We start from the raw sequence: 12,976 nt of genomic DNA, 5'->3' as shown, positions 1-12,976 counted from the left end.
GTGTAGAAAAAAAAAATCCTACTCTTCCTGACTAGCCGTATGTACTAATGTTAAAAATAGGTTAGAAACTGTTGTAAGTTAGTTGATAATTGTTAAGCATGTCCTGTTAGTTTGGATGTTATATTGTAAAAGGGGTTTAAAGGGTAGTTATAAGAAATATGGTACTCAGTGTACCATAGCACACCTCAGTAAAGTGCAGCACCCCCCAGGCGAAACGAGCCAGCCTGGACAGAGCTGTAATGGGCCAATCCAGCGCCTTAAACCTTCATGCAAATGAAGGATCCAAAAAGAAACCAGTCCAAAGGGACAAAAAACAGGATAAAAAGGGGCATCTGACCCCCTGAATCTGTGCCGCTCCATCTAGGACATCGCTGCTGAGCAGCCCCAGCGCCGGCACTGCAGCATCCCCGACAGGAGCGCTCCTGCTCAGCCTGGGCCCCCTGCTTTAGGCCTTAATTTTTCTTATATAATAAGAAATTATATAAGATATAATTATATATTATATATATATATATATAATAAATACTGAAATCACTTTAGTACCGGGAGCCTGCTCCCGTTTTTAACACTTAGATACAACACCTTCAGCCACGAGATCCAAAACAAAAACGGGGGGAAAACCAAACCTGGAGTGAATGGCAATCCACTTTCTGTGTAGTCCTACACATTATTTCTGGGTGTATTTAAGATGCTGTCTCACATTTAAATGAACACATCAGTGTTCATACTCACACCCTTTTTTCCTGCAGCTGAAAATCAGCTGTTTCCAGGGCACAAACCTGGCTGGTTCCATAAGTCCTAGCAGAGAAAGAGAGAGGGAGACTGGGAAGGAAAAAAAGAGTGAAAGAACAAATCACCACAACTTTCACACAAATATCACTTGTGGGAAACTTCTGATGGAGAAAGGTTTTGTGGTTTACGCCAAGCACATCTGGTAAGAATAAGAAATATGTCTTATTAAAAAAATTAGGTTTCCTGATCTGCTTGACTGCATCGGACACTGGGCTGAAAGCAAATGTTTTTATATGGTGTTTCACATCCCTCAATCAGCACTTACATTGTAATTAATTCTCTTTTTCAAAAATCTAATGAGCAAACACAGATCACAAGTTGCAATCTTTTAGGGATAATCCCAGCTATGTTGTTTTCTGCCTGCAAATGTCACTGCTGAAGTATTTCACTCTCAAAAGTCTTGGGGCTTTTATTTTTAATTCAGTTGAGATGGGACATTAATCCAAAATGAATCAACTTCAAGGAATTGATGGGGCAATCAGTTACATGATATTTGTTTATTTCCTTCAGCTAAGAAAAAAACTTAATTCATTTCTATTTCGGATCTTGGCTAAGCATTTTCTGAATTGCTGTGCAGGCAAAATTCTTTCTTCCTCCTCTCTCCCCCTGCCTCCAACTTTCCAGTCAGCGCTCCTAGTTACAAGGAGAGAAATCTATCCCTATTTAAAGATTTTAAAGCCCAGAGCAAACTGCTATTTCTTTTGCCACGGATCTCACAAGCACAAATAAATGCACATACTTGCTAAATAAAGTTAGTAATTCAACAGAGGTGATGCCACTGCGCCAAGAGCTTGTAAACCTCTCTGTGCTGTCAGCAGCATCTGAGGACACCTTCTGCAAGAGTATTTTCTAAATATTAAATCCATTTCAGGTGCATTAGTTTGTGTTAAACCAAATTGGTTTTGACTATAAAAACTATCTAGAATTCGTGTTTGTGCTGGAGTTCAGGAATGGAGAAGAGGGCAGGGAAAAGAAGGAGGGGAGGAAATGTTTCACATTTTTTAGACTATTTCTAATCTCCTCACTCATACTGCCTGAGAATGAAGTATCTATTGTTTACTGGAAATGCTTTTGTGACTGTCTGCATGTGAGCAAAAGGGTCTAACATAGCTTCTGACATAGTTTACATTCCTTTCTAGCTGTGATGTGTCTTCCCCATTGTTTTTCCTACCCTATCCTCTCCATTCTTTCCTTCTTCTACCCTTGCACTTTTCTGTTACAATTATTTCCTGTCCATCCCAATTCTGCCCATATTCATCAGGAGTGTATGATTGACTGATGACATGAACACAGCTTTATTAACAGGTCAGGGTGCAAGTTAGTCCTGTCCTACTGCACGAGAAAAAGAGCTGTATGCCTGAGGAACAACTGTTATCTGCCGTTCTGCCACATACCTCCAATTTCCTCCTCTCCACAAATTCCTGCTCCTCTTTCCCAGCTGGTTCCCCCCTCCACCCCACCATCTCCAACCTTTCTGCTCCAATATATAATTTTTTCCCATTTATAAGGAAAGAAGTGTGTCACTCATTTATTCTCCCTCAACCAGAGAAACTATTCTCATGTATCACTAGCATGACCTCTCCTGTGCGTGCCACATTAGAACAAAGGGGAGTGACTTTAATTCAGAGAAGGGCCAGAGCTTCCTCCCCCTTTTAATGAAAAAACAGAAGAGACACAAAGAGTAAAAATCAGGGGAAAAAGGATTCTGGACCCAGAAGTGCAGAGCCAGTTCTTCCTCCCCATCCTGATTTTTGTGAGAAGGTGCCCCGTTTCTTATGTTGCAGTGTACTCTAAGTCAAAAATCACCCCAGCTCCTCCCCAGCCATATGTACCCCCAATGCTGTCTGAAATTTGGTAAAAAACAAGCTTCAGCAGCTCATTTTGAGTCCCAGCATGTCTCTGAAATAGCAATACGTGAAATTGAAAGCCGCGTTAGTTATCATTTGTTTTTAAGAATCAGCGGGTTTTCTGTTGAAATACCTACATCTAGTTGTTGAAATACCTACATCTAGTTTGGTGGAATTGGGTCTTTTTTTTAAATTGTGCAACACTGGATTGCCCAGTTCTTTTTCTGGAGCCTGCATTTTCCTTTCCCCAAAACACTGTACCTTCCCTTGTTCCTACTCCTTTGAACCCACCGTGAGTAGAGTGTTTGAACACTAAATCCAAGCTGTGTCCTGATGGTGTGAGAATTTCAGCCTTCCCCCAGCGGTACTTCAGGGGGGCAAAACCCGCTCATGACAGCAGGGGCAGAGCCAGCCGGGGCTTTTCCAAGCTTTAATTGAGCAATTCTCTCCTCACGTCTTTACAACCAAACGGAGAGAAGGCGGCTGTAACTCATCTCTCTGCAATCCCTTAGGGCAGCCTGGAAAAAACCCAGACAGCAGGAAAACCTCCCAAACCAGCAGCCCTACAACCACTCCCGCCAGAAAGTTTGGTCTGCACAGCACACGTGGACCACCGCACTTACAGCATCTTCAGCTGAAACTTACGTACAGAATGGGTAAAGGCGCAAGAACATAGAATTACCTGATATATACCGTGATGCAAAGCATCTGTGAGGGACAGCACGTGAGGACAGCAGATATTTATATGTTTAAAATGGGTCCATGTGTTTGTTCATGGGGGAGTGTGTGTGCCATGGGAACCTGGTGTCCCGGCGGGTGCGACACAAAGACACACAAAACCAGAAACACACACTCACAAACACACGCATAAACACAAACACACACACAAACTCACACAAACAGAAATACTCACACAAACACACAAGCAGAAACACACACACACACACAAACACAAACACACACACAAACACATACACAAACACACACACAAATAGAAACACACTAGCACACACAAACACTCACACACAAACAGAAACACACAAACACAGACACAAACTCACATGCAAACACACATAAACACATATAAACACACACAAACACAATTTCACACGAACACAAACACAAATTCACACAAACACGCACACAAATAGAAACACCCACACAAACACACACAAACACACACAAACACACACACGTTCGCGGCCCAGGAGCTCAGCCCCGGCCGCTCCGGGACTGCCCCGGCGGGAGGACGGGGACAGGCGGCGCTTCCCGCAGGCGGCGGCCGCTCTCCGCTGGCGAGGGCTGTGCTGTGCTGGGCTGTGCTGTGCTGTGCTGTGCTGTGCTGTGCTGTGCTGTGCTGGGCTGTGCTGTGCTGGGCTGTGCTGGGCTGGGCCGGGCCGGGCTGGGCTGTGCTGGGCAGCCCCGCCAGACCCTTTCCCGCGGCGGGCAGGGCGGGGGAGCGGAATAGCGGCGCGGGCCCGAGCAGGGCAGGGCAGGACCGGTCCCGGCGGGCCGGGGCGGGGCGGGCAGGGGGCCGTGCCTGGCACCTGTGCGGCGGGCGGGGCGCGGCTCGGCCCCGGCGCTCGGGAAGCGGCGGAGGCGCAACAGGTCCGCGGAGCCGAGCGAAACCGAGCCGAGCCCATGGCCCGAGCAGGGCCCGAGCAGGGCTACATCCGCACCGTGCTGGGCCAGCAGATCCTGGGCGAGCTGGACAGCTCCAGCCTGGCGCTGCCCTCCGAGGAGCGGCTGAAGCTGTCGGGAGATCGCGCCGGCGAGGAGAAGGCGCTGCGGATCCAGCGGCAGGTCCAGCAGACGCTGGCCAGGAAGAGCCGGGGCTCGCTGTACAATGGTGAGTGCCCGCCCGGGACGGGAGGGATCCGGGACGGGATGGGACCCGGGACACGGTTCCGGGATGAGACCCGGGACACGGTTCCGGGATGGGACCCGGGACACGGCTCCGGGATGGGACCCGGGACACGGCTCCGGGATGAGACCCGGGACACGGTTCCGGGATGGGACCCGGCCGGCCCCGCGGCTTCCCGGCCCTGGGGCGTGCGGACTGCTCGGGCAGGAAATCAAACTCGTGTCTCTGTCTCTCTGCTGTTACTCTTTTCCCACCGCAGGAGTTTCTCCCTCCCAATCTACGCCGTACTCGGTGTGTGCCGGGGCCGCTCCAGGCTCTCCGCTGCCCGAGACGGGAACCGAGCTGAAATTCTGTGCTGAAATTCTCCTAATCCAACAGCCCTTTCATGTGCTTATTTTAATGCCTTTAGCTTTACCCACTGCTCCTGTTTGCGAAGTAAAATGGGGAGGAATCCTAGGAAAAGTTTTGCCTTGCTTAACCGTGAAATTAAAAATTAAAAAAAAAAAGTTTGGAAAAGTAGCTCTAGGAAAGGCATGAATGGGGAGCACAGAACGATAACGCTATCGGACATTATTTACCCAGCTCTTTGACATGCGTGCTGCAAATTGACGTCAATCATCCATCGCTTCCCAGATCTCGTAGCCAGGAGGCCAAACCCGCCAGGAAATCCGCGGCCACACCTTGTGCCCCAAGCCGAGCCCGACCACAGCGCCAGGCACCACAGGGTGACTGCCAGCTGCTGGGGTTAAAGGCAGGATACTCGAGGGGTTTCGTCTTAGCTATTCATGAAAACTTTATATACTTTAATTTTGTTTTTAAATGGGAAGATATGACTGACTTGCAGGCTTACATGTCCTGTTGCTCCGTTGTCCTTAAAGAAGTTGTCACCTTTAATTTGCTAAAAGCTGTGAGACACAAGTCTTTATAACCATGCTTCAGTCATCTGTCTTAAGAGTCAGGCAGACGAATATTTTCTTGTTCTTTGTCTGGTTTCTATTTTAAAAAACAGCTCATGGCAAAAATGGACATATTCTGCTTTTAGAAATCAGTTGTACAAATCACATAAACGGGTGTGTAATGTGCAGATAAACATGCAAGTCATGACAGCTTGGCTGCTGTCATTTAAATAAGGATTCTAAACACTTTTATGGTAGCTTAATTTCTTTTTCTCTCAGCAGAGAGCCTCCAAAAACCTTTTTAAGAGTAGTTTATAAATGTTATAGTGTAGTGAACCTGAGCCCATGCCTCTAAACCATGCATAAAACACCATGAAAACAGAGTTCCCCTGCTCCCAAGTCATCCTGGCTTCTCTGGAGTACATTAACAGACCTGATGTATTTGGGGATAGTTATCTTGGTTTGCTTTGTTTTTCTAAAGGTCAAGTATTTGATGCCCTTGCATTTCTGAGACACCAAACCTTTTAAATTTCAGGATAAGGGGTGGAAAATGGCATGTCTGTAACATGTCTTGCTCATGCAAAAAAGGAACTTTTCTTCTTTCAGACTTATTTTTATGGGCAAGTTGCCATCCAATTTTTAGTCCCACTGTAAAACTCATAAAAAAATAATGAAAACTGAAATGCATTCCATTAATTTATACATATGTAAAATACATGTATAAAAAAATACATAATGTGAATCATAGCCAGTCTGGCATTTAACATGCTGGCTTTCCTGAAAAATATACATAAACTTGCCTGTGTGTCCCAATGTGTTTTCTATACAGACTTGCTCAAAAATTGACCATGTTTTCAGAAACATCCAAATTCTGATGTGTTAGGAACTTTTAAAAAATATGCCCTTTTTTGCATGCAAAAGCATCCCTTTCTGTGAATTACAGCCCTTTTCTGGCTACATTCATCAAGGTTCTTACGTTGTTTGCAGTTTCAGGGAGGATTACACAGATTTAGAGGGAGCAGGAGCAGTCCCCTGTGACATAACTGTCCTGTCTGCAGGAGTATTCCAGACTCTGCTCAGCAAGGCACTTGGTGCATACCGAGCCACGGTGTTCACATGCATGCCTAAAATTAGCCAAGCACATAACCACTGGGTGTGAAAAATCAGTGGCAGGGAAAGTTCTTGCCCAGTGTCATCAGTGCACACCCATTTTCTACTGACTCTACTCTGACTATACTCTGCTGAAACTCTGAAGCCACAAGAAGCAATTTGTCAGCCAGCATAATTTCTCCGTAGAGTTTCAAATTAGAGGTGTCTGCTTAGCCTTCAGCACTACTTTTATATGGAAAAGAATTTTTTTTTCCTCCTACCTCCATATGTTTGTTATTTCATGCCCTTTCCCCCCTTTTGGAAGGTGTGTTTCTTTCTGATAATAGAAATTCAGTAATCTTCAGATTTGAGGATTCCACCTGCTGCCAAAGGAATGAAGTTACATATGTGCTCAACTCTTTTCAAGATGTTGTCAAGCATTGTTAACAGCTTTTCAAGCAGTTCAACAACAGCTGCAACTTGTCCAGTTTACCCACTGCTGAGCCTTTATAAATTAAAGATTGCACTGCCCTTAAAAGTTTTGAACTAAAGCAGTCATATCAAATTTCTGGATGCTATTTAGGAATGGAAGTACAATGGTAGGTAGTTCCACCTCATCAAAGTAAAAGTGGCATTTGGAATCAGAGATTTTATTGACTGGTGTTTTGTTGCACATTCTGGTTTTATTTCATGTACATTTTAGGAATCTTATAAACTTCATTCTGTTTATGAGTCCGTTTGCCTCTGCTCTTGTTCCTTTTGGATTTTGATTAGCTCTTTAAGGCATCCTTATCAGGATGTAAATCAGGATGCCTTATCTGACTGTAAAAAATGAGGGCAGAATTGAGTAATGTATCACACAAAACCAAATGGCCTGATGAACTGCTGTCTGTGCACTGATTCTTTTTCTACCAAGTTTTATAAACACAGTGTGTTTATTAAAAAACCAAAAAAATAAAAGAAGAATTCAATCTTACATGATTTCCAAATAAACAGCATCAGATATAGGACGATGGAAATCAGAGATTTATTTATTCCTCACATTTAATAATTTCTAAAATTCATAGTATTTTCTTGTTGCAGTTGCTTTTTGGGACTCAGGGCACTTTTTTGTCCTTAGCTTTCTATTTTGCAGAACGCTGGCATGTTAACTGCTCCATAGTAATTTTCTGCTTCTATCTTTCTGGGATAAGGAAGTAGAAAAAATATCTGTGTTGACTTTCAATTTTTGTTGGTGTTGTTACATTCCTCTGCTTTCTGAGACAGGAGAAATCTTTTTCTTAAATTTGAACCCTTGTGTAAATGTCCTAACCAACACAAAATGTTAGAAAAACTCCTCTGGGACCAGGCACATGCTGGCAGAGTGATGAAGGAGCACCATCAAAGGGAACGCTCTTTGATTTGGAGATGAAGGGATTCAGTGCTGGTTTTGATATGCCATCATTAAAGAGCAGAGGGGTTCAGTTTGCCTCCTCCACTGACCACATCCAAGGTGTTCCTCGGCTGTTTTAGTTCACACTGACAGCAGAGAGGGAGCTGATAAGCAGTTCCACTCAGTTGCCCACACATGGGTGCCTGATGCTGTCTGAGATGCCTGGGTTGTCCAAAATACACTTATGGGTTGACAGACATGATGCAGGACCTGCAGCAAACCCATTTTTTTCCTGACTGGCTGCTGGAAATCGAGTGCGGTGTCCTATGGCTTCTCAAACAGTGTTTGTCCCCTGTGCGTGAGTAACTGAATCATGTGCTTATTTCCTGAGGAGAGAGTTTTTGGGAGACTTAAAACACTGAGAACCACAGTCAGAGATTATTAGTCCTAACAGTAAAAAAGAACATAATATAATATAATATAAATTTTAAAAACAATAATTCTTGGCTTTTTAAAAGGTTTTTGTAGTACAGTGAAAATAAGCTGAGGGAAGCCTTGCTGGCACAGGCAAGTTCTGATCAGGTCACCCATTCTGCATCTCATAACTATTGGAAAGGCACAGCACTTCAGTTCCCACTTTTTCCTTTACCACACTGACTTTTGGCACAAGTAACTAACCAGCACACAGTAAAAACCATGCCTTTCATGTCTGCCTAATAAATCTACAGGTAAAAGGCCAGCAGAATAACTTATTGATGTGATAAAAGCAAGCAAGACACAACTGCAAAGTGAAATTCCATAGGTTGACAAGTACTGTGTTTGTCTCTGAATGAGAAAAATTTTTGCTGATGGATGATTTCACAGGGTAAAAAAAGGGGATTGCTTGAATGATAACTGCATAGTACAATTTTTGATTTACTATATTTTGTTTTTCCCAGAGGGAACTATTAGATACGTTGTTTATCAGCCAGTTAATGGACAGGCTTGTTATTTTTCGCTTGTCCTCTTTTTTGTATTTTTATTTTTAATAAAGACAAGCTTAGAGTTATCTAAAACATGCAAAAATTACTTGCTGAAAGGGCCTTTATGCCTTAAGTAGATAACTGAGAATACTTTCTCACTAAGTACAGTAAACAGGAAAAAAAAATACAAACTGTAAAGAAACAGAAATTTATGGGTATTTCTATTTCATTATTTATTGTATGAAAGTCCTCTAATATGCAGCAATGAAGAAAGTGATTCTTTAAAAAGCCAACACTTAGCTGAAATGGACTCTTACTGGGCACCTGAAATAGTACATTTCTCTGGGAATTATGAGACATCCATATAAATCTGTAGATTTGGGATGTTGGTGCACAATTCTGTGAATTTTTTGCAGTATAAGAGAACAGTTTACTCCTGCCTCTTTCTCATGTGCTCAGGTAACCCTTGGGCTGTGGTAACCTTGTAATGTCAGGAAGGAATTATTACAATCCAAATCATGAGTTTGACCAAGCTGCACCATTCCACTCTCATGACACAAAGTTACTGTGAATGTGCCCTAACAAATCACCTCACACATGTTTAAATCTGCCAAAATGAGAGAATTGGAAAGTATGACTACACAGGCAAAATAATTGCAATTTATGTTTGAATTAGGCTTCAAATTATCACATTCTGCCATTATATTGTATTGTATTTTACTATATTATGGGATACACAAATTTGATCTTCAGCAACTGGTTCTTTAGATTTCTTCTCTGTAGTACCTCAGGTAATATTTGCTGGTTTGAAAATTGATGGCCAGTTATCTTCTTTATTGTCCACTGTTGCCTGTTCAGCCTAGTAGGCCTATTTATGACTGATTTGAGGTCCTGCTTTCAACTTCTATTTCACCTCTTTAAACCTGTGTGAATTACATTCCTATGTGCAGATTCTTGTAGTAGCATGGGAATCTCATAAATAATTATTTCATTAATATCTGTTGCTTTTAAAAGTTTCATTAATAGAAGCACTGACTCTTTGAAAATGAAAAGAGTGGAAAAAAAGGAACAGCCCGGAGGTTTTGTGGGCCTGTTTGAGGTTTTACTGGAAGAAATAACCACGATGTGCTGCTCTGTTTTCAGAGCTGAGTCATGGAAAAAAAGAGAGCAGATAACCAGATAAGATGTGCATCTTTGATATTATTTGTAGGACTAGTGAACCTTTCAGTTGCAGATCTGAAGTGCCGCTGGACAACCCAACTTTACAGCACCATGAGCTGTAGAGTTTGTCCACAGATCTTTGTGCTGCCTGGGAGGAGCACTGAGATCAGTGAGGCATTATTTGCTCCAATACTCTGTCATTAAATTGGCACCTGAGGGAGAGGAAACAGCAGCAGCTGAGGCAGACAGCTGTGAAATAAAGAGTCTATTCTCAGTGTGTGCTGTTTGTGTACAGCTGTACATGGTGAAATCTGCATCTCTAGCATGCATAGTAACAGATACAGACATCAACCTGTGTTTCTCAGCTCCAATCTACAGCTGCAATATTTTCATCTCTTGTGTACATAGTCAGCCAGGGTAAACCATGCATTTATATATTTGCATGTACATTCAAAGTGGTTACAGTGAAAAATAAGTGTTCTTAGTTCAGTGATATTGTTTCTCAGCACTTAATCAATTCATTATCTGGAATATTTAAACTATCAGCTTGCTTTGTTAAAACATTTTTCATAGCTGCAGGAGCTACTGGACTCCTAAAAGCTAAAAATAACTCTTAAGCAAAGTACATAGGGAACTGAAAATAAAGGCTTGGGAAAATGCAAATATCCCTCCATCACTTCCCTGTTCAATTATCAGCTTACGTGAATGTCAGTGCTGACTGCTATCAGTATGATGTATCATTCTTTATAAGAATGCCATGTTTTGGTAAGATCTGACTAATACTAGGTTTTGGTTCCAGGCAGCCTGCACCGTGCATCCAGTGTACCAGAGCGTGTCTACAACATGGGCATCACTGAGAATGATTCTGCACCAAGGTCTCCCTACAGTTTCTCATATTACCAGGCAAACCAGGTGAGGAAAGGAAGACAATGAGTACAAATAAAAATAGTATCACACACATAGTTTATTAATTTTGTTGCCACAAATAATAGGATTTTGATGGTGGTATGAGGTTTGTTTGCTTGTTTTGTTTTCTTCTTAAAGCCCGATTTTTAGAAAATGAGGGTTTTACAATGAAATCTCTTCATGTTCTCCCTTCCTTCCAATGACTTCAGTAGCCAAATTCCAGCCAATCATACAGATGGGCTGTTTGCAGTCCTGTTGGGTTTGTGAGAATTGGCATCAGGGTAGAAAATGAAAAATCATATTTACACTCCACTGAGGCAAAGGCTGTGACAAGTCAGATCTTCATCCCTCCCACCACACAGCAGCTCAGTCAGCACATCTGTACATCAGGGTGGCCAGAGGCCAGGCTGCCCAGGCAAACAGAATTAAGCATCCAGAACCAAAGGCAAACAGATTGCTTTAGTTTCACAAATACTTTAGTTTTCACAATGTAGAGTGGTTCCTTATCATTTTAAATACTCCTTTTGTAACCTGTTTTAGCATCATAAGAATTCCAGCAGTACAGTCCTTGCAGTACAATGGTGTTTCTAAACCATCTAATCATAAATTCTCTTGTTATTTTGACCAGCTTTTCTTGGGGTCATGGCCTGAATGCTGAGATAAATAATTGGTTTTCTGCAGGGTTTTTGACACAGCTCATAATTGGTTTTGGACTTATTTGAAGGAGTGACTGGGAAATTATCACAGCTCAATAGCAATGCTCCTGCACAATCAATTTAGTAAACTGAAAGCGTTTTGGCTTGAGAACAGAAACATTTATTTGGTAAATAACTGTGTATGAAGGGGGCAATTATTTCCTAATTTTAGACTACTCAAGAATGGCGCTTTGTCATTAAAAGCAATAGCCGAGCTTTTGACCAGGCTGTGAAGCAGCTCTGGCTCTGTACAGAGAGAGACAGAAGCATTTACCTAAACACATTTCATTCTCTGTCCTCCCATCCTCTATTCTCACCCGTCCTGCAGTCCCTAATATTTGACCTGAATTCATCCCTTCCAGAAGAGAGCAACAAGAGAAAAACTGGAGGTGACGTAGGAATCACAAGAAAACAATACAGTTTACCACCAGGCAGGGGGTGGGGAGAAAAGAGAAAAAAGTGTAAAAGCTGGGAAAAGCCACAAGGTCTAGTACTTCACAAAAAATGTTAATTATCCCCAAACAACAGATAAAGATATCCTTGCATAACTTCTGTAAAATAAACAGATCTACCCAATGATCTTTGCCGGAGCCTGCTAGTTCCTATAACCTTTACTCCTTTTGTGAGTCATCTATCACCCTCAGGATCTCCTCAACAATGAAATGAAGGGAATTCAGTCTGGCATCTATCTGCTAAGCACTGTTTCTTCAATTAAAAGCTTGTGTAAACTTCTCAGTTTACCTTAAAAAATGCCTTTAATATTTCTAAACTGTAACACAATGTGGAGATATGGAACTTTCTTTTATGGTTGTATGCCCCTATGCTTACTGAGTTTTTTAAAAATTGCTCCATGACTCCTCTATTTCAAGACCAGATAGTGTCCTAAGTTGATTTAGTTCTGGAAGGTTTTGAATGGAGAATGCAGTAAAAAAGTATAAGAATCAAGAGGCCTCAAACAGTACCTAAAAGTAAGAATCTTGAAGATACATTCTTCAAAGAAAGGTTGATGGCAGTGGATTTTTTTAGTTTAGAAAAGAGAAAATTGTAAAGCCAGATTATGATCTAATACAGTCTGTCCCCATTTGGTACAGGAAGAAAAAAGAATCTAAAATTGCAACTGTAGAATTAGGGAAGTCATTGAGATGGTGAAATGGTCATTTTAATTTTCTTGGAATATTATACAGTCTCCTTAATTTTTTTAGAGGCTAAACAATGAGAGAAGGGACTATCTCTTTTTACTAGGTCCTACCACAAATGAACACAAGTGCTAAATAACTTTCTATTAATAAGGTTATTATCAATATCAAAACACTTCAGTATAAAATTTTTTATATCTGATTAATTAATTTTCTTCTGTCTATTAGACAGCCTTGAATTTAGCTTTAGTAGCAG

The 12,976-nt window shown here is 42.0% G+C and overlaps 1 protein-coding gene across 1 annotated transcript in view; it reads left to right on the top strand.

Moving 5' to 3' along the window:
• The first annotated feature begins 4,184 nt into the window (after positions 1-4,184).
• PKP2 (plakophilin 2) overlaps positions 4,185-12,976 on the top strand; it is a 39,858-nt gene continuing 31,066 nt past the window's right edge. The window contains exons 1-2 of the mRNA XM_030960917.1: positions 4,185-4,488; positions 10,783-10,895. Of these exons, the coding sequence (XP_030816777.1) occupies positions 4,281-4,488; positions 10,783-10,895 (321 nt within the window). The 5' untranslated portion in view covers positions 4,185-4,280. The remainder of the gene's footprint in view (positions 4,489-10,782; positions 10,896-12,976) is intronic.

This window comes from Camarhynchus parvulus, chromosome 1A (assembly GCF_901933205.1).
Source record: "Camarhynchus parvulus chromosome 1A, STF_HiC, whole genome shotgun sequence".
NCBI classification, from domain to species: domain Eukaryota; kingdom Metazoa; phylum Chordata; class Aves; order Passeriformes; family Thraupidae; genus Camarhynchus; species Camarhynchus parvulus.
This window is presented reverse-complemented; position numbering and strand designations above follow the sequence as displayed.